General features: G+C 34.6%; 1 protein-coding gene across 4 annotated transcripts in view; it reads right to left on the bottom strand.

Annotated features, from left to right (window-relative positions):
• IDE (insulin degrading enzyme) overlaps window positions 1–22,536 on the bottom strand; it is a 70,497-nt gene that overhangs the window by 3,270 nt on the left and 44,691 nt on the right. For 3 of the 4 annotated variants that reach the window (XM_069796655.1, XM_069796653.1, XM_069796656.1), the window contains exons 15-24: window positions 20,844–20,988; window positions 17,930–18,040; window positions 15,750–15,870; window positions 13,405–13,496; window positions 10,952–11,063; window positions 9,685–9,852; window positions 6,594–6,866; window positions 4,274–4,335; window positions 2,616–2,688; window positions 592–659 (exon numbers count right to left, since the gene is read on the bottom strand). In XM_069796655.1, the coding sequence (XP_069652756.1) occupies window positions 592–659; window positions 2,616–2,688; window positions 4,274–4,335; window positions 6,594–6,866; window positions 9,685–9,852; window positions 10,952–11,063; window positions 13,405–13,496; window positions 15,750–15,870; window positions 17,930–18,040; window positions 20,844–20,988 (1,225 nt within the window). Of the gene's footprint in view, window positions 1–591; window positions 660–2,615; window positions 2,689–4,273; window positions 4,336–6,593; window positions 6,867–9,684; window positions 9,853–10,951; window positions 11,064–13,404; window positions 13,497–15,749; window positions 15,871–17,929; window positions 18,041–20,162; window positions 20,308–20,843; window positions 20,989–22,536 lie in introns of all 4 variants that reach the window. The other variant, XM_069796654.1, reaches the window with a different exon arrangement.

Raw genomic sequence — 22,536 nt, 5'->3', positions numbered from 1 at the left:
GGGCCCAGTGCTATCACATCTAACCACACAGTGAAATCTGTAATAATTTTATGAATAGAATTTGTCAAATTGCTTCCTCCACAGTTGCTTATTAACAGGAATATGCATTAATATTTTAGGTTTTAAGATAACGACAAGATAGTTGGTTTTGTTGTTGTTGGTTTGGGGTTGGGTTGGTTTTGGTTTTATTTTTTAAACAAAGATGATAAATTTGTTGATGCATATGCATCTTCCTCTTGACACTTGATACATCTGATTATATACAATCAGTATTTTCAGCCAATAACAACCTGTATTTACTCCATAGTGTAGATACGCAGTAAACTACTAGTAATAGCTTTCATTTCAATGGAATACAAGGAACAAAGGCTAACAGGACAGACTACTAAAAGGAAAAAAAAAAAAAAAAATCAGGAAAAATCCCTGTTGTTACTGAGGATGACAATGCATGTAGAAAAGAGCTGAAACATCAGCCCCACAACAGCATGAATGTCAAGAATTTTGTTTCTCCTTATAAAATTATATTTAATGATACTAAACTTCCATATTAAGAATACAGCCTGGGATTTTTTGTGTGTTGTTTCTTTTTACCTGTGGTAGTGGTGGTGCTGGTGCCAGGTTCACATCATTTTGGCATGGAAATTCTCCAACAACAGGGCCTATTTAACATAATCAAAATTAATTCAGGACCATAATTTAATCAGTACCTTTTACATAATAAACTGTTTTCTCTTATAAGACAGGTATCTATATAAAGCACAGGTTATTAATTTTAAAGTATCTCTAAATAAGATTTTCTGAACATTTTGCTTTTACATTCCATGGCTGTCTTTAGAAATACAAAGAGCTTAATCCATGATTTGACTTGAGAACATGTGCTGAGGCAGTTACTTTTATTCATTTTACTTATACATAAAGAGAATGTAGAAATAAAAATTGCTAGTCTACTGATCAATGAATACTTAAAACTGTTTTTCAGTACAAATTATGAGAACAGTAGTAAGTGCCAGTGGTACACGCAGCAAGAGCAATGTAACAACACCACATCTTTTAGTAAGGACATGCCTATGGAGGCATGGGGGTTACTCCATGTACCAAAATTCTGGATAGCAACCCCAACTCTTCCTTGCCTGTCCCCATGCATGCCCTACTCCAGTCCCCCCAAAACTTCTTCCTGCATCCAGTCCACTTGTCCGTAAGAACTTCTAGTCTTAAATTCCTTAAATCTCCCTTCTACCTCCATACTCAAATTTCAACCCTAACCTTTACCTTGGGGGTTCAAGTGCTTTCCCCTCCTAAAATCCCAGATTTATACTGCTTCCGATTCTTTTCCACTCTCAGAGAAAATAGTGTGTCTGCCTCCAGGAGGAAGGGTTCCCTCTGAGAAGCTTTTTAGCCTTCCTCTTTTGGTTACCCTCTAGAGGATAGGCACGTGCACTTGAAAGAATGCTTATTTGGACTCATGGGAAATGCATTAAAATCCCCATTTCTCTTTCATGGCAGAAGAGAGGCCACGTGCCAGATTAAATGGTTTAAGACAGGGGAGTATGTGGAGAGAACACCTTGCTATAATCTCTGTAAGAGTAACCACTTGGTAGGTCGTCTCCCATGCTCACCCTTGTCTTGGGAAGATACCATTCCAAGCAAATTCTGGCAATATAGTTACTACACTTTAAAAAGTTTTCTCTAGACAGGAAAAATATTAGAGCTATTTCTACTTAGCAATGATTAGTCAGGAAAACTGGAAAGATGCTTTGAAGCAAGTCTTCCTTACTCAGCTGCAGAGTTACAATTTCCACAGTACCATAAAAATCAATCATTCTGAGACTGGAAGGAGTTTCATGACAGGCACACAGCCATCTGCTTCTTTCTGTTCCTACACACAAGCCTTTAATATTCTTGACTCTGCAACCAGTTACATGTTGAAATTTAAGTCCAATATAAACTGGTGAAAAATCCACACAAAACAACATAGAAGTTTTTCTTCTCAGCTTATTTATATTAACCAGAAACACTTTCAACCTTTTCTTTCTTGAATTCTAAAACAGAACAACACAGTTTACAATGCACAGCTAATCTAGATTATTTGAAAATAAAACTTAAATAAACTTCGACTTTCTCAAGTTTAAAGATAATGTTTGACATTCCCAAAGAGTTGGGGGTTTTTGTTTGTTTGTTATTATTATTTTTATTTACTTCCTTTGAGAGTGCTTGAATAAAATTGTGGACATTCATTGCTTGTCAGGGAAAAAACAAACAACAACAGAAAAAAACCACATTGTATTGATAACTACAAATCCTAATTTTGTTTTTCCCTGTAGGACTACACAGAGTTTTATGTTTGTTTTAAAATATCCTGTTGAAAAAAGAAGTACTATTTTAAGATATATTGTTCTAATATCAGTATAGTTCAGAATGGCTGAAGAACTTGGTCACAAACATCAACCAGAAAATTTGAAGCAGCCATGTGAAGAAAACCCATAAAAAGAAGTACTTTTTCCTCTGAAAAGTATGTAATCTCCAGAGCTGAGTTTTTCTTATAGTGCATTTATATCATGTAACATGGCTTGCTTGAACAGGAATTGATTAAATACTATATTCAGCACAATACTTACAGGAATCCATTTCCCTTGCAAGGACGTGTACTGACACCTTGTGTCTTCTGGGAGCATCTATTGCCAACAGCACCTACAGTAAAAAACATCAAGTCCTTCAGGTGTGGGAAGAACCACTCAGACATTACATTTATAAAACAGTAAAAGAATGAGAGCATTTAAATTTTAATTTAAGCTTTAAAATGAGGGATAAATTTTGGGATGTCCCTTCAAATATTACTAAAAATCATTCATACAGTATCTTAAATTATTTTACAATGAATTTAAGAAATTCATGTACTGTTTGGGACTCAGAAAAACTCAAAGTAATAGCAGTTTAGCCATTAACTATCATAGTATCAGGAATGTAACCTAAAATCTCTGCAGAATTTTCAATCCCTAGCAGCCTTCTGGAAGTACATCACCCTGAACACAATTATTAAATTCAGCTGGACTAGCTCACCAATCTAGCCAGTTACTTCTGCTCTGGAATACTGATAATCACGTATTGAGCATTAGCGTAAACAAAATAGTAGAGATTCCTACAAAACCAGAACATGGATACTTGTTCAAGTTACAATTTATTAAACAACAGCTACTGAAATTCCATTTACTAAGTTTGTATTTGCTGCATATCTTCACTCATGCTATCATACTATTAAAAACAAAAAACACAAACCAAAGATGTCAGTGTTCACTGTGCCATGTAAATGAGTTTTAAGCATTAAGACTAAATCTCATAAAAATAGACAGTAATGTAAAAATGACCTTGGATAGTGAAAGTGATAAGACAGAGTACAAGAGAAACTATTTTGAAAGACATTGCCCCACCCCCCCCGCCAAGAGAGAAAACAAGACGACATAGATGCACACATACCCATGCTTCTTCATAGGCAGAAATTTTTTGATCCAATAGTAAGTTCCAAAGACATATGTTTACATTATTTTTCAAAGTATTCCCTGAGCTATTAGCTGCTCCATAAGTAATAAAACAATACGTACACTTCGCAATATAGTGAATTACTGCCTATAAAATTTGTTAGAAAACAGAAAGAATGAGGCCAAATTTACTGGAGGGGGTGGGGGGGGGTGGCGCAGACGACCCCTAGTATTTCAACTGCTTATATTGGCTATCTGGCTAGCAACTTCATGCTGAGTTGCAATGTACAATTATGTACATCGTTATGCTGTTCCTTTGTTTTGCCTAACTATGACAGGAAGAAAAAGAAGTTTTGATTTACAGTGAACAAATATTTTAAAATATCTGTTTCATTCACAATTCACACACATGAAATATGCTGAATCATTTACTAGTTGAAGAAAAAATAAAACAACAAATTCGCAATTTTGGTCAAGCTTGGTCATAGAGCAGCACATTTTTTATTGATAAAGAAAGGATGTATGAGACAAGAGGAGAATAAGAGCTGATAAGAGGAAAAAAACCCAAACCAACACACACACACAACAAAAACCAATCCTTCTCCACAATTTTTACAGTATGCTAGTTGCCACTAAACTAAGTAAGATTCAGGAAACAAAATTATTATTAAGGTATCTCCATCAATCATATCATTGGCCTAGAACAGGCATAAGTATATGCTTTCATAGTTCACACAAATAACATCCAGTTGTATCTACATCTCTTTCCAAGTAACATTTTAGCTACATGACTAACTTACCTTGTAGAACTGTATAATATCATCCTTGGTCAGGGTCTTTAGATAAGCCACTTCAATGTTATCTGCACAACAATAGTAAAAATTAGAACAAGTCTGCAAATCATAGCTTGTTATTAGCACACTACTTATTCAAAGTAGATTTCTTTCCAATTCAGATGCTGTAATTGACTGCAAATGATATGCTTTTCATTGTTAACTTGCAAGCTAATACTTGCATCACTAAAAGTGTCATTGGAAGCTTGGCAGAAAATTATACTTCAGTAAGTCCATTTGATTGAACTTACTAGAAAATGCATGTTTGAAGAATACTGATTGCACTGTATGTTATTCAGTAGCTAAAAAAATATATGCCTGCTCTGTATATTATCTTCAAATCAATGTTACACATTTCTAATGCAGACTGATTATAGATGGCTTTTATTCACAGTTAGGAAATAGGATGGTAAGATGTGCTTTGGCAGGATGTACTTTTAAACAAATGTAACAAATGGTGCCTACATCATACGTGTTAAGAAATAATCACCTTTAAGATACCTGGGGACAATGTGTCTCAGTAGCTACATCGCTTCATCTAAATAATATTATATGATCAGTTCATTACAATTTAATTACTGCATAAGCAGGAATGTTTTTTGTTGTAGGCATGCTTGCTTTTCTTAGGGTTACCCAGATCAAGTAAGAAATGTGTACAAGAGAACAAATATGCAGCTAACAAGTGTGTGAGGCAGGCTATAAGTAATCAATATGAAGTTCTACATGGAGGAAATAAAAAACAAACAAACAACAAAACCAACACAGTTTGGAAAATTAGATGACATTTGGGAGAAAAATTTTAAATTAAGTAAAACAGTAGAAGTAGAAATAATAAACATGTTAAAACCTGAAGAAAAAACCCTTTCGCTTCTTAAGGCTGGAATATGAATTTCTGATTTTGACGATTTTAGTCATGTTAGAATCATTAATGAAATAAAATTACTAGTGGGTAGTTGGGAATTAAAGACATAAAAGCCAAGGGAAATAATAAGTTGAGAGAGATTTAGATATGAAAGTTATGGCTGCAGCTGGAAGTATGAAATTCCAGAGAGATAATACAGATCCAAGTATGGTAAAAACAGAAACACTGAAGGCAGAGAAAAATTAAACTGTTTCATCAGACACAAAAAAAGTACTTGAGGGGATAAGTTTCCATGTCACTCCTTACACTCAGGCATGAAACCTCGTCAGTAGCTCTTACTCTCTCAAGACCAAGCTAGATGACAAAATTCTTCATTATTAAAACAGTTCAGTTAGTCACTGTCAACCAAAAAGACTGTATTTGCTATTGTAGAAGGCCAATACTGTGCATGTAAAGCAGAAGAGAAGTCACGGGATACAGACAGACTTTTTATGTAGGAAGCATATTATGCATGGAAGATGGAAAATTATAGCTGTGAATAAGAGTTGAGAGATGAAAATGTGAGGAAAAGCTGATCTGTACCTAAAACTGATTTTTTTTACATTAGAAACTGTATTACTAAGATACCTCAGTATTTTTGATTAAAAACCTTCAAACAATGAAAAAGGGAAAAATACAACTTAAATACTATGTAGGATCACCATGTAAGAACTGTCAGTCCATTTTCAGTAATAATACTAGAAGTTGGTTCTCAATTGGTCTTCTACAAGCCTGTAATCTTCAAAGTATCATGTATGAAAAAAAAACCCAAACCCCAAATTAATGTTTCTTTAAGCCTACTCTAAGCTGATACAGGTCACATGTTAGTTAAGATACCTGCTGTTGCCTCTGCCATCGCTGCCTTGAAAGAACTGTGCAATGGGAAGAGGAATAGGGTTCATGTGTGCACTTTCAGGAATGTCAAAGTGTATTTGAATGCATCTCAGTCAAGTATTACGCACATATGTAATACAGACATCTGAACATCACAGAAAGACATTTCAGCTTATGCAATATCAACATTTGCATTCAAACCACTTCCAATCCTTGACCTACTCTATGTCTCACTGAGCCTTAAGGGAAAGAACGGAAGATCAATGAAGCATTCACCAACCCCCATCATATAGTGAACATCAGGGAACATATTTATCCTCTATTACTAAAGGCTCCCACAGCAATGAGAGCACAGGCTCCACAAATGAGGTCATTTTCTCAGAGCAGAAGGAAGAAATACAATTTACAGGACACAAATCACCAAGAAATATATTAAATTATGCACAGGCTATGTAAAAGTTTAAGTTGCTCCCAAATTAATATGACACTCAACAGTCACAAGTGTAGCCAAACTAGAGCATTCAGTTTTAAAGGAATTATAATTTGTCTTACCTCTGTCAAAGTTATACTGCTGGGAAATTATTTCTCCCCAATATTTAGCACATTCTGCAGACAGCTTCTTTGGTTTGTCTAGACGACGAATTGCTAAAGCTTGGATGTGTTTTTGGAAGGCCTCTTCTGTCATATCTTCTATGCATTTCTCCATAGTTTTTAAGAATGCTTCAACTCTGCTTTCTAGATAGTGTGGTGGCTTTTCAGATTGGATAATAAATCGCAGTCCTTGTATGCCATTTGCCCGACGTGGACCACTGAACACAATGTAACCTTGGCAAAACAAGAATAGTCACAAATTAAAAGAAACCCCTTGTTTCAGCATTAAGTTTGCCAAACATGGCATGTTTGACAAGAATGCAATTTTATGAAATAATGCAGGTTTTCAAAATGTGCTAATGATTGGGGGTTTTTGTTTGTTTGTTTGTTTTAAAAGTCTTTATTTCACTGAGGTAAATATCAGTTCAGGGAAAGGGTGAGGAGGAGATGAGGCAGACCAAGACAGAACAAAAGGAATTTTGTCATCAGGATTAGGTAACCGGAAATTAAGCTGTACTCTAGTGCTTCATTAGACTCAACATTAGGAACTTATTTTTTCATAACATCTAATCTGAATTCTCTTTGCTGCAATATAAGACCACTATTTCTCATCTTATCAATTAGATACAAAGAAAATATTATTTCCTTCCTTTTTGGTGCAGCTTTTACTTATCTGAACAACTAAGCCTCTCTTCCATCTTCCTCCCCTCTTTCAATAACTAATCTGCACATTTCAGTCTTTCAAATGTTGTTTTATAGCTCTCTAATCATTCCTTGATGCTCATGTCAAAACTGGATACAGTATTTCAAAGTCCTTACCTGAACAATATAGAAGTATTATTGTGTTTGCATCTTGGAAGCTCCCATTTATATATAAACCAGTGTTTTACAGAGCAGCATTACGCCACTGATTTATGTTCTACTTCCTATCTACTGTAACCTGTAGATTGTTTTCTACAGAACTGCTACCTAGCCAGTTGCTTCTTAGCTTGTATCTGTGCCATTGATTATTCCTGCCAAACTGTTCCTAACAAATTGCATCTTCATTCAAGTCGTGTTTCCAAAATGTCAAACTAATTTTGAGTTCTATCTTCCCACACACTTGCAGCCTCTCCCAGCTTAGTATTATCTGAAGATTTAGTAAGCATATTCACTCTTCTATCATCCAGAGTTTTGATGAAAATACTAAATAGCATTGGATCACAATAGAGCTCTGTAAAACACCATTTTTCAAATGAGCTAATCTATTCTCCAGTCATGACTTTCCAAACAGTCTTGCATCCAAATGTGTAGCACTCCCACCTAGGCGCTCTCTCTAGCTTGTTTGAGAATATTACGTGCCTTTCATACTATCAAGAAAAGACTTACAACATCACCACTTCCATCCATACAGCCAAACTCTGTTTGTATATAAAATAAGTTCAGTTAGTTTGACCTGAGTTTGTCCAGTAATAGTTTCCCAGTTACCTTCTATGAATTTAGAACCGATTTGATAATTCTAATTCCTGGAAAATATGGAATAAGTTAGCTGACTGATCTGTAATTTCCCTGCTTTTCTCTTTCCTTTTTTAAGGAAACATATAGCATTTACCCGTGATTATTTTTTCCAGTACCTCATCTATCATCCACAAGTTCTCAGCTATAAGACTTCTAATTCCAGGATTTCATAATTTTGGTTTTCCTTGTGTTTTTGTTGGTTTTGGATTTTTTTTTTTTAATGAATGTAGAGTTCATCATGGCTGAACTCTTTAAAAGCTTCTAATTTACCTGAACAACTTTTAATCTGTTATTTTCCAGTTCAAAGGTAAGCCTTGGACTTTGATCGCCAGTATTTATTTTGGAAATCATCTCGTCACAGTTGACATTTTAAGTGAAAACTAACAAATCCATCCTAAAACATTTTTAGGTGCCCCCCCCCCTCCATTGACAATTTTTCTCTTCCTCTTTCTCGTACCGCTAAAGCATTTATTGAATGAGTTCTTGTTACTACTTCTACTGTTTAGCAAACTGCTAACTCCTGAACTTCTTTTTCTCTTCACTTTCTCAGAGATCTTATTAACAATTCCATGAAGTGTATTGAATTTTGCTGGTATTTCTACTGTCTTCCCTCCTAAGTCTTGTGAGCTCTATCATTTGGCAGTTACGCAGTGCTGGACACACCCTCACGCTTGTTCCCTGCTTCCTCTTTAGCTGTTACCTCCAACTTCTATACAAAACCTGTCACCAGCACATTCCAAAATCCTGCTAAATAACCTGGGTCCTGCCCTATTTTCAGCAGGTATCTAGATGGTTAAAATCCCTGATGAATATAGTATGGCTGATTCTGCTAGTTGTTCACAAAAAGTCTACTCTTGCCTGATCTCCCTGGTAGTTCATAGTTATCACACTGAGACATTCCCCTGCCTCTCACCTTTGGAAAAACTGTACTCCTCCTCATTAGTATTTCAGTCACGCAAACTGTCACACAGTCTGTCTCTCGTTGTTATCCTGGTTTGGAACAACCTTACTAGTTCTCAGTCTTACTGGCTCAGGTAACAATTATTTGTACTTATTAGTGAACAGCCGAGTTCTTAAAAAGCCTGAAATGTATTTAGGTCTTCACCAACATGGCAGCTTACCATTACCCACACAGCAGTATTCCTAAGATAGGGCTTATGAAACATCAAGTACACCTGGAAGTAGGATCACACGCAGAAAAGACCAAACTGATGCTTTAAGAAGATCTAAAATTTAGGAAGCTGACCTAATGTCCTTTTTGTAAAAATTCTAGATATGAAGTTTTCTGTACAGTGATCAAACTTTTTTTTAAGCCAGAGTTAGTTTCAGATATTTCAGACTTATCTTAAAATTTATGATTGCTGCTTCTCAATTTAGAGTCTGTGCACAGTAACATTCATTTGAGTCATCATCTGTTAAATGATTTACATTTACCAAGTGCCCTTTAAATGACACTCACTAAGCAGGGAAAGAACACCTCATCATGTCTCATAGAAGTGTGTGAGTACACGTGCATGTGAGTATACAGAGACATAATCACTATGGGAAAATTTACCTAATTGTTCCTTGGTGCGCAGAGTATTGAAGCATGGTTCTGAGATAATCTGACAAAAGAGCTCCAGAAACATATTCTCAGAAGTGCTCTGCATGTCTGTCTGGTAATATATTTCAATGCCACAATTGTTATGAACTTCATTTCTCTGTTGATATACAAACCAACCTCCTAAAAGACAAAGTTGAAACATTTAAGTTCATTAAAATGTACATTCTTATTGTCCACAATTAAAAAGATAATGTTCTATCACTTGTGGAATGGAATTATAATAAATGGTTTAGGACTGTTAAAGCAGAATTTCCACTAACAGCATACTCTTCATGAAACAAGAAAAGATTATTTTAACATATTGAAATGTCATAGCTTGAGCATATCAACAAGTAAGTTGAAACTGGCTGATTCTCCTTAAGCAAGTATTTTTGGAACTGGAGTGGAATTTTGCATTACCTCTACTGTGTAAATAGTTTCTAAAAACAATTTGTCAGAAACATTTATGAACATTAAAAATAATTTAGCATTTAATACCAATAGCTTCTTTGGTATATGGTAGCTTCCACAAGCTGATGATCAGCTATGGGTAAGGGGCTTTGGCTGTATAGCTACATGTGTCATCATTCCTGTATAACTCCCAGCAATTCCTTAAACCTCCTGTCTTATATATAAGACTTTTTTGCACAACAGAAGTAAAATCGTATACAAACACCATGAGACCAAAAGAATTTATATTAGAAAAAAACAGTTACTTGTGTAAGAGCTTTTAGTTTTCTCAAAAAGCAAGAGTAACTCAGGACAATCCTTCACTGAATGGTCAATTAATACTTGAAAGTGCTCAAAGAATGGTGCTTATTCAAATGTGTATACTATGTGTAGCAGAGTGTGGGGCAGAGTTCTTACTTCCACAAATCATACTGAGTGAATTAGGATTGAATCACAGAATCATGGAGTCATAGAATGGTTTGGGTTGAAAGGGACCTTAAAGATCATCTAGTTCCAATCCCCAAGTCGTCCAATTTACATACACAGATTAAAAATGAAATCAAATTCATTTTCAGGTACACCAGAAAGATGATGTTTTAGTGCACAATTTTATTAACAAAACCACACCCTGACTGTATTTTTAAATTTAAAGTTCAAAATAATTTGAAGTAAGTCTGATTTCAAAACAAGCTCCTATCAACAGAATAATATTAATTTTAAAATGCCATTAGCAAACAGAGAATCTCAATTTAATGTGTATTAAAAATTGTAAATAAATCATTTAACTTACTGTCAGGAAGTTGCACTTCTCTGTATCTCACTAACTGACTGGGAAGAAGTGGCTTTGTATGAGCGTGCTCAATGAGAGTGTCCTCAACCATCTGCATAATTCCTAATGCAGCCTGGAAGAGAAAACATAGGAGGACTTTTAATGATCATTAGTTATTCTGTACCTAACGGCAGGGCAAGACTTTCCAATTGTTGATGGTGACATGAGAGAAAAGAAAAAAGGAAAAAAAAAATCAGGAATAGCAAATAGGGATATTGTAATTTAACAAAAATACAGCAGAGGTTAAGTAGATAAGAGGAAGTGGGGGCTGGGGAGAGGGCAAGGGGTTTGTGGGTTTTTTCCCACATTTATCTTGTCTCTGTGTTTAACTACTACTCCTCCCCAATGCTTCTGAAATTAAAGTTCAATGGGCTTTTTTTTTTGCCCCCTTTCCCTTCACCACTTTGATGTACTCATCTTTCTAAGTTTGAAAATGAGATACCTACAATGTACATTTGCAAAGCAAATGACGTTTCAGTAGATCCAATTTTAAGAAAACAAATTAATGGTTAAGTTCAAACATGCATTCCATTGACGTGCTGGTAGTATTAGGACTCATTGCCCAGATACTTTCCTTTATTTGATTGATTAAAATAATAGTAATAATTAAAAAATAATGAATAGTGAAAAAATTAAAAATCGTTAGCGTCATTCAAGAATTTAACTTCAAAAGCTTTACCTGTTAAGTCTTATATGTTCTTGTAGCCTGTATACTGGAAATTACAGTAACTTGCTACAAAGTAGTTTTGGCTGAAAGCCTAAATCTCTTAGTCTGCACTGCCACAAACTCACAACACAAATGATCTTAAAAATATGCAAAAGGTCTGGAAACTTAATAAACACACGTGTCCTCCCCACTCCCCAAAACCCCCACCCAGTATCAAAGACAAAAAGATTGAGGTCTAACAAAACACAGTTTGAAAGGTTAGAGAAAAATATATTCTTCCAATTGAGTCAGCATATTGAAACAAAATATTTGCAACAAGACTGTTCAGATAGATATTCTGAACAGGATTAGTTTACTATTCACTCACTAGCAGCAAATAAATAAAAGGAACAGTCAAAAACCAAATATGAGAATGAAATTAATTCAAGAAGAAATAGGAATTTTAAGCAGCTAGATAGGTCTAATTTTTCAAAAAGTACAGATTCACTAAAAAATTTTTCAGTATTGAAAGGTGTCACAAGAATATGTAAATTTTAATTTAATTTTAGTCGGAAAAAATTCTTAGATGCAGGTTAAAATTTCTGAGCTTTGTCAGTGATATCACATCATGGACACTGAAGGACAGTAATTTCCTACCCGCATCCATTAGGGAGTTTGCAGATCATTTCTAAACATTACATAGCTATGGGTATAACAGTACATACATCCTTCCCAGTTCTCTAGCTGTAGGATTCCTCAATAGCCACCCATTATGCCAACTAAAGAATGCATTTTTCTGCTATGACTGCACCATCATGGAAATCTAAAAAACCTGGTCATTCATTTATATTTCAGAAAGAACTGACTTTCATATACAAATGTATAAGAAATCAGGAAGGAAAAAAGTGAGACTATTTTTTATATTTCTCCACATGAAAAATACTCTATATAATTAAAAAAAAATTAGATACATCCTTGAAAAAGAAAACTTTGTGCATCCAGTGCTATTGGCTCCTTCATCTTTTTATTTTTCCCCTCCTTACTAGTTAACTTTCTTGTCCATACATGCAGCAGTCACTAGCAGTGTTTATAACATCTCCTGCTAGTGAAGTATCACAGAGCTGGTATAACATAGAAATATTGCTACACCAGCCCTACAAAAAAAAAAAAAAGAGTGCAAAAATGTACAAGGTGCTACATTTTGTATTGGTATATATGTTCAAATATTTGGTTAGATTTCCTATGCAAATACAAACCATTATTATTTTAATGAAGGACAGAACAAACATTTTCTGATTTTTACTCCCAAAAAGACACAAATGAGGGGAGCTGACACTTATTTTTATGGCCCACCATTCCTGTTTAGTTTTCTGCAAAGTACTTCAAGGTGGAAGGATCCTGGATTCTTAAATCTTTGCTAGTTAGCCTGACACTTTCAAATGGAAAAGCAGGATCTGCAGCACATCATTCCTTATGTAGCTTGATCACATCACAGTAATGACATGCAACATAGACTTTAAAATATTTGGATCATAATTTGTTTTTTATTAAATTTCCAAGAGCAATACAAGGGCAGCAGTTAGCCTAATAAATCTAAAGTGGAAAAAATGACACTGATACTCCCATAAAGATAAAAAAGTACGAAGTCAAATTATGAAATCACATTTGGCAAAACTGCTTTAAGATCTGAGAAGATTAAACCAGTCTTCCATTTTTTTGTGCTGCTTTTAAATAAAAACTGTTTTATTAAAGAAAGTATCACACCAACCTGTTTTGTTATATTGCCATGGAGAAGAGCTTCAATGTGTAACCGTGACAACAGTTGAGCTATAAAGGCCTTGAGGCGGGGAAGAGTGACATCTAGAATAGATATTTAGACAGTTAAATCAATTACATGCATTTTTACATTAAAAAGTACCTAACTCGTCACTAGATCTGGTGCATTTCTTAGAGGAGGAGAAACTCATCATCATGAAAAAGTGAAGCTCTCCTTAAAAATGCAACATTGGAAAGTTTCCAGGTCTAAATAAGCAGCACTCATCATATAGTTGGTTTCGCTTAGAATTCACTTGCCATCTGACCCAGTTTCCAAAAAGAAAAGAAAAAAAAAGCCTTCTTTCCAATCATGCTGAACAAACATTCATTCTCCAGAGAAAACAGTTGCAATCATTCAGGTGGCGTTCCAAGATAAAGCCTTAGTTATTAACTAAACAAGCAGCACAGTTTATAATGCTTGAGAAACACACTATGCATTTACCATCTAGACTAAAAAAGAACCTCAAATATGGTGTTTTGATATTATCTTTGTAACAAACAATACACAAGAAAAATATTTTTGCAATATATCCCAGAGTACACATACACACACATTCTATGCTAACCTGTCTTTGCAAAGCAGTTTTCATATATAATACAAAGCATAGTTTAACATACATAAGCAATGGAATAAGAGAGGAAGGATGGTTGAATGGATGGAGTATTCATCCTAAAGTCAACATCTCCATTCTTAATTCCCTGACACTACAAGAATACCCACACTGTATCACCAAATCTATTAATTTCTCATTCTGTCATTTTATCAACTGAAATAAAAACTAACAATACTCGTGTATTTAACAAAAAGTTTTGCAAAGACAAGTGCAATCAAGATTACAAGGTCACTCAGTTATTCAGTGGGGGATGCATACATATCTAACAGATTTCATTTGTATTAGAAAAACCTATACCACGCTTATCAGTCTTTCCCTCTCTTAAGAGGTAAGTGATCACCAGTAAAAAATTAATTTCCACATTTTTCCCTGATTCCAAATCAACTTTTTATTTTTTTATAACTCTAATCTTAATTTTTGCCCCTAGAATTGCTTATTAATAGTGCAAAAGATTATGATCACATTGAGTGTGAGAGGGGAAAAGAGAAAAAAAATCATGGATAAATCCCCTGTATTTCGAACAGATTTCCAGCAGCGCTAAGTAGACAGCATTCCTTTCCAGCATTCCATTTTTAGCCATTCTTATGCTGAATACAGTAGCATTAATCTTATAAAGACAACTTACACAAGGAACAGAAAACCTCTTATTTTTTTCAAAATTCAGTAGTCATTAAAAGAAGGAGTGACCTACATATAGCTGAATCCACTGCCATGAAAATCAGCGTTAGTTTTGTCATTGACTTCACAGGTAGCACTGGCACCACTGCTAATCTCAGAGATGCCTGCAATCATTCATGAAACTATACAACTAAACATTTATATTTCTATCCTGGAGCAATCCTGCAGAAAAAACACAGCCCTGTGCAGCTGGCTCAGGGCATCTATAGAGGCTATCTTAATGAAGCCATTTTCAGCATCACAACTTCAAAAAGTATGGTATCTGTCAAGTCTTTGACAACTATGGATATGTACTCTGAATCCAATCCCTCAAATAAATACAAAATCCAGATATTCTTCTTGAAAAGAACGTCTCAGTTTATTCCAAGAAGATCTTACAAGATATTTTGCAAACTGTCCCAGTAACAGCCTTTTGTTGTAACACAGTAAGATACAGGTAGGGAAGAGTTCTTCAGCTATTACTAAATTCAATTAAAACCCCTAATTTGAAATTTCTTCTGCCTCCAAATATAGGGGGCACCTGCTCTTTGTTAAGAACCACAATGTTCTTTACTACCATTATTGCCTACAGTTCTTTATTTAATCTACAGAAACAGGAGTGAGGATTCCCTGATAATGGAAAAAACAAAATAGTATGCACATTGGTAAGTACAATGCAGATATACTCCAATGTGTCTGCAAGATGTCAATTAGAGCCAAATGATTTTAGCAGAGTTGGTTAAGCACTGGATTCACCATACCCAGGCTCATGCCCACAAAGCCTGAACTTTTACCTCCAAGTTTTGCCATTTGAGGCCTTTTGCCTGAACTACCATACTTTCTAGAAACTGGACGACAACTGCAGAGGCATCAACATCCACCAGCATCAGCTCAGGTCTGGCACTGCAGAGGCTTCACTTGAATAATGGGTAGAGTTCAAAATAAGTACCTTAATTACTTTAGTAACAAGACATTTTCCATAAGAAAAAAATAAAATAATTTAAGTTTAAAACTGGCAGATCATTACCATCTAGAGCTTCTTTTAATTCATCTTTGGTCCAAGCAACTTCTGTCATCAGGAGTCGGAGATAATACATTGCATGCTGGTGAGGCTGTTCAGCCCTGAAGTTGTTAAGTGATCTCATGTACTAAAACAAAATAATTAAGTTCAAATTATAGAACTCTATTTCTAAACATAAAATATTAACCTTGTACTCTCAACTTTGTGTATCATCAAAAAAGATACATTCAAATGTCAAGAACATTCTCTTGCTTGTTAGACTTGTTAAAAAATTGTGTTAAATTACCTTCGTAATAATGTGGGCTTCTGAGCCCATGGGTTAAGCAGTAACCGTTAAGATAGTTGAAATAAGCATGGAATCAAACTTGTCCATAAAATTAATGGCTGGAAATCATATTATTGCAGTTAGACCTAAATAAGTATTTAGATCAAGTTACTCTACCCAGGAAATACATATTCTGTGGTGACTGTCTGTGGGTGGGGTGGGGAAATATCACTAATAGAAAATGTATTTTTCTCCCAGTTGCTTCCCTGGACTGACTTGGTTAGAAAAATACAGGAGCATCTGGGAAATTCTTTGCATTCTTTGCCTGGATAAAGGAGGCATGAGAGAAGAATCAGTGAGCTTCTCCAAAGAAACTCCTTTCTAGTCCAACTGCACCTTTACAAAATAAACAGAACCTTTTTCCTCCACCAGAGGAACTGAAAAGTGCAAACCAACGGTTTTGGCAAGCTGGGATCATTTCCAGTACAATAATTTCATAGCACATGAGTGACAAACAGCGAGCATGAAGGTGCTGAGGATGCATCCTTCTATCTGGTCCAAACAGAAACTAGAAGCTGCTATCTCTCTTATCTGTTAGGTGTAGACATGAGGGGAAAAACTGCAATCTCCCCATCTTGATTTGACTTTTTTGTATTTTGTCTTATTTTACATACACAAAAGGCCTGTGTAACAAAAGTCTATAGAATGAAAAAACATGCATAATACAGAAAAGTTCAAGTGAACTGTAAAGACAATCAGGCAAACACCTTAAACTAAAAGAAAATAATCCAAAACAGATAATTCACAGATCCATGAGTTGGGTTTTTGTACCTTGACATTTATCACATCCAGTTAAAACTTTCCAGGCAATTAATGTATCTTAGGTACACAGAGCCCTAAATAAAGTGCTGTTATAATAAATCTACCTCATGTTTGATGTCTACCTGCTTAGAATTTCCTACTAAATAGTAATGAACTAAAGATGGCCCTGGTGTCTGTCTAGGCCAGTCACTTGTTCAAAAAATCACCAGCAGCAGAGGATTAAAGACAGACTTTAGCAACCATGGGGTGATCTTCCTTGCAACTCTAGCCGTCTCATCTACTGCACGCTATTTGCAAACTTTCTGGGCCATAAGTCAGTCCATTCCCCACCACCAGTCTAATCCTTGTGCACTCATTTATACCTCCACAACAACTCATTGCTATGAATGCCAATATCTAATTTGTTAATTTCCTTTGTTTTACCTGTCCTGCTCTAAAGAAAGAGCCAGAACAACAATTATGTATCTTGTTTGGCTGAGCAAACGTAATCACTGTTCATAAATGTACTTCAGGAGCTAAAAAAAAAATACTCTAACTGACATTCCATATATCTAGATCAGTCATTAAATTTAGGAAGTGAGACTTTCAGAAGTCAGCATGTACTTAACCAGCAGGTTACTTTTGCACCAAAGGATCTTGGCCCAGGAGCAAAGCTCCTCTTCACATCTGGGGAGAAGAAATGTTGCAAATCTTTTCAACACTTCCTTTCCCCCTTCATCCATTTTCCCCTTCTTTTATGGCTAGATCCCACTGGGGCCTTTCCAAATTGTAAAACAGGATATAAAGTTAAGATTTCCCCTCCCATCCCCCTTCTTAGATTTCTACTTCTATCAAAGCAAGTTGCAATCCCTTGATCAATCATAAGACAGACCTACTGAAAGAATATTCCAGAACCAGTTATTTTTAACCAAAGAATGTAATACAAACACTACAGAGAACTCATGGCCACAAAAAAGACAAAAGAAAAAAAGCTTCTGCAGTCCCAATGAGGCAGGATTTCACTCTCTATTTCCACGGATCATCAGCCCTCAGATTTCATTTCAAGTCAATGCATTCCATTTTAAATTACTCCAAAATGTAAATTTCTCATGTAGCTTACCGCTTCCTTGATAATTTCAAATCGTTTTTCATCAATCTCAAAAGTAGCCATTTTCTCAATGATCTTCTTGAGCAAGATATGTTGCTTGTCATTATAACCTTTTACAGAAAGCTATGGAAAAAGTGCATAATTTGCTTTAAATGTGGAAGATAAAAAGAATAAAACAATTACCAAGTCTTGTATAATTCAATGAACAATACACTTTTCAACACTTACTCTAAATTCAACATTATTCAACACAAACTTGTTCTGAAATAAAATCCCTTTACCCATCAAAAGATAACTGATGAATATAATACTGCGTATTTGCCCAGCAGTTATGAATGCAGAGAATTAATGTCATTTCATGTCAATGTAAGCAAATTGTACTCTGAATACAGATTTTTAATGATTACCAGTATTGAGTCCAGTCACTAAACTGTACATCTGGAGTACTGAAATGGTTTTACTCTAGGTTGTTCATTTTAGTAATGAAATCTGGATTGACAGACAGCCTATTTAAATATTCTCTCCAATTTACTTTTAACCTTGCTGCATGTTTATCTTGTTGCTCAAAAAAATATTTTACATAAGTAAGCAGTACTACAAGAAAAGGGGTACTGTCAACAGCAGCACAATTTATAAGCAGGATGGTGCTGGGCTGAAACACCAAGGTAGTTAGTCTACAATCATGATGAGATATTGATCTGATCATACCCATTTTTTTGAAAGTATATATGAAATAAACTTGGTCATTAAAAAAAAAACCAAACAACATAGGAACTTAAAAATGACTATATGATTGCATAAAGCTACAGAAAGTTTGCCTACTGAAAAAGGCATTTGGAAGGCCTTTGGGGGGGAAAACAACTTCAAAATTTGGTATCTCAAAATGAGAATTTATTTGGATTTGTGCAGTTTAATTATTAAAGGTAAAACTACATTTTAGGACACAAACCAACATAAATTCCTGCTTTCCAGTAGGAAGAATTCTTTGTTCTACAGTTACTGAAACATACCTGAACCATGAATTTGAAGAAAAAGCTATCATAAATGGATTTATGACAAAGGCTCGTATTCTAAATTAGCCTAAAACCCCAAATTGTTCAACAATCACTATGGGTGACTGTTTTCAGTGTAGCATCTGTCCTTGCTTAAAGTATCAACATTTTACACTTACACCTATTGACTATAAAACTTCTCACAATATAGAAAAGAATATTAGAAGTTCCCAGACATCAAAGTGAAGTAAACTGATTTAACACATGAAAATAGAATCTTTAGAGTAGAAGAATATAAAGACCCTACAAAAAAACCCGCTAACATTTAAAATAACTCTAAACTTCTAAACTGTGACTAAAAATTAAGAAAATTACACACAGACATCCACCCCTGCCTTTTCTTTTTAAAGTAATTAACTCTGACCATGGAAACACCAGCAAGCTTTGAAACTGAGAACAGATAACCATGTTTACAGTAAGTTAAGTGAATGCTACCAGGAAATTATATTTGCATTGGATAAAAAAAAAAAGAAATTGCAGCACTCTCATACAGAAAATTTAAAGACAATATACAGTATATTCTCTTACTAAGATGCTTTGGGAAATAGTACTTCTACAGGAAATTTCAAAATACGTTTTGGAATAGAACGATGGTTAATAAAAGCTTTTAACAGAACTTCAACAGAGACTATTACAATCTCCTATCATAAATCTCACAGGAGAAGCTGAGTAAGAAATAACCATTTCCCATAATACCAGTATTTATACAGTAAGTATTGTCAGCACTTTAAAATAGATTACAAAACATGTAATAAAAACAAACACTAAGGAAAAGCCATAAATATCCAGCATTGCACTCTAATGAACACATGCACAATCCATTTCCACAGCTCACTACAGCAGAATTAGAGAATTATAACAAAATCTGTAAAGTTGAGATTCAGTCAACAGAAAAGTTAATCTTTTTATATAGAAGCCAGTAATAGTACTTTCAAGATTACCATGCAAGCAAGTAAAAATGTGAACTAGAATGCAACAATTGCACTGCACACATGTTCACAAGACACTGCAATCTTAAACAGGTCACTCAGTACTGATTAAAATACCGTTTTGCTTTGCCTTTAATTAATGAGATATATGCAAGGAAAAAAACATTAACCATCTCATTTAGAAATGCAGAAGTCAAATGTTTTCTCCAAGCTCAACAACTCCCAAGCTGTTTCATTTCTTCCTGCATTTTTTTTCTTACTTACAAGTATTGCATTCATTCCTGATGCAATGCCATAGATCAAACCTGAGAGGCGTGCTGCATATGTATACTCTTTTAAATCATCCTTCAATAACCTGATAAACAGGTATGTCATGTTGCAATGGAGAGGATCAGCATAAATGTAGCGACTAACAAAAAGAAAAACAAAATAAATGCTTTGATACCTCAAGCAGTGACAACGTAATGGATGAAGAAACATGACTGAAGAGTATGTATATGCAGCCTCATGATCAGTAGTTCTTGAACAGGAAAGCTGAAGTGTACCATTTATTTAATAGCATGAAAAGGGGGTCTTCTACCCCATCAGTCAGAAGGTTTTTAGCAGATATCTGACAAACTGAAATAAATATGTAAGCTTGGATTAGGGTTGCTTTTTTCTTTTTTTAAATGGAGGAACAAATCTTACAACTAATTAATTGCATGAATGATATAAAAATAAAGAAGAAAATTTGCTTAATATGAATGGAAAGATTGTTGAAGACTTTGAACAAAATTCAACTTAAAATTCAAATTAAAGAAAGGATGGTTAATAACCAAGATCAAAAGGAGTAACAGCCTTAGACCCATTTTTTAAATAAAAGTCCTTCCATCAAATCAATGTAAAAATGTTGATGAGTGGAAGTAGCTTTAAGGCTCTAAGCTTTTCTTTGATTTGGGTACTTACATACATCCCATAGATGGTATTTTGGAGATCATAGTTCAAGCCAGCTAGTTCTGCTGCATATGCATACTCGTTGAGGGAGTCTTTGAGTAGTTCAAGGTACAAATAGGCCATGTTACAATGCAAGGGATCCACGTAAGCAAATGGGCTGGAAGAAAATGTTGAAAGTAAAATATGCAGTTTAAAATTATTTCTCAGCTTCTTTTGGCCTTTTAAGTTTGATCTGAAGGAAACAATATTTACTGCAAGTATGCTGATGGATCCCATTATGAAGGATTCCTATTTTGAAGTCAAATATGAACATACTGGAAAATAATTATGTAGCTCGCTTATGGTTTGAGCGATGCCTAAATATATTGAAGATTCCAGAGATATTCTCTTATTTGTGCTCATAAATCAAGACACGTTATGTTTCCTTTGCTGCACAGTCAGAATTCACCAGGAGTAAAATAAACTAAATACACCGTGAATAAACCAACATAATTTAACAGACTGAAATGAAAGCCTATGTAGTGAATATAATGTAATTAATACTTCTACACTGTCAGAAAACAAAGTAGTTTCTATTACAGAAATTAAGAGATTAGCAATTTCTGGTATGAAAAATATGCAGTACATGCTAAGTTCAGCTCAGGAAAGAAGCATGGCGTATCCATTTTCATACCACCGTAGTTTTTGTGTTATCTTTTTAATGGCAACAACTATACAAGCTCTACTGTTTTTTAGAAGCATCTGATCACATACAATGCTGTTACGAATTTCTCAAAGAGAGAAATGCAACTCTAATACTCAAGCCATGTTTCACCTGTGCCAATTGTTAATTATCTGTGTGTTTTAAAAATATGCAAAGTCAAGACAAGTTATTTGTACTATGATTGAATATTTATTTTTAAAGCTTCTGAAGTGCATGTAAATTCATTATCAATTTCACAGAAATAATCAGTAGTATCTAAAACAATTTGCTGTCAGGATATGGCTTGCAATTCAAAACCACGCCATTTGCATTTATTTTTCCTAAGCAGTCACTAATGGTCATATTCTGAGACATGCTATTACATATCTTTATGCCTATATAGCATGGTATTTCATAGTGTATACCAACATTACTGTAGTAAAACAAAGATCACATCACCACAACACACATGCTGATAACTTCAAAATACATTGCAACGATATTTTTAAGAAGGTTCCTAGCAGTTTTTAGTAACGCCTTGACGTCTCCTCCCTTCTAGATTAAGGAAAGTAAGTATGGGAATAGATGTAAAAAAGAAAATTTAAAAAAAAAAAAAAAATCTATTAGAGAAGCAGAGCCTGCTATAGTCTGAAATCTTAGCCTAGGATATGCTTTTTTACTACTACTGGGTTAGTTAAAAAAAAAAAAAAAAAAAGACTCTGCTATTTGCATTTCTCCCTACAATGAGAATTTCCTAAAACTGAGCAATGTCAATATGCCCAATGATGCAAATCCAATTAATATTGAATTTTTTAATCGAGACTGAATTCAAAGCAAGATGTAGGTCAATCCTATGTTATCACAAACCTTCCTCCAAACTCATTATATTATTTTCCTTTCTGATACTAGAATAGAGACTTAATCAGTTTGAGTGATTACTATGTCTGTATCAGTTATAACTTCTGTATACTCATTTAGCTGGCAAAGGCCAATAGGGAGTTTTGAAAATAATGAATACTACTA

This window comes from Haliaeetus albicilla, chromosome 11 (genome assembly GCF_947461875.1).
Source record: "Haliaeetus albicilla chromosome 11, bHalAlb1.1, whole genome shotgun sequence".
Taxonomy (NCBI): Eukaryota; Metazoa; Chordata; class Aves; order Accipitriformes; family Accipitridae; genus Haliaeetus; species Haliaeetus albicilla.
This window is presented reverse-complemented; position numbering and strand designations above follow the sequence as displayed.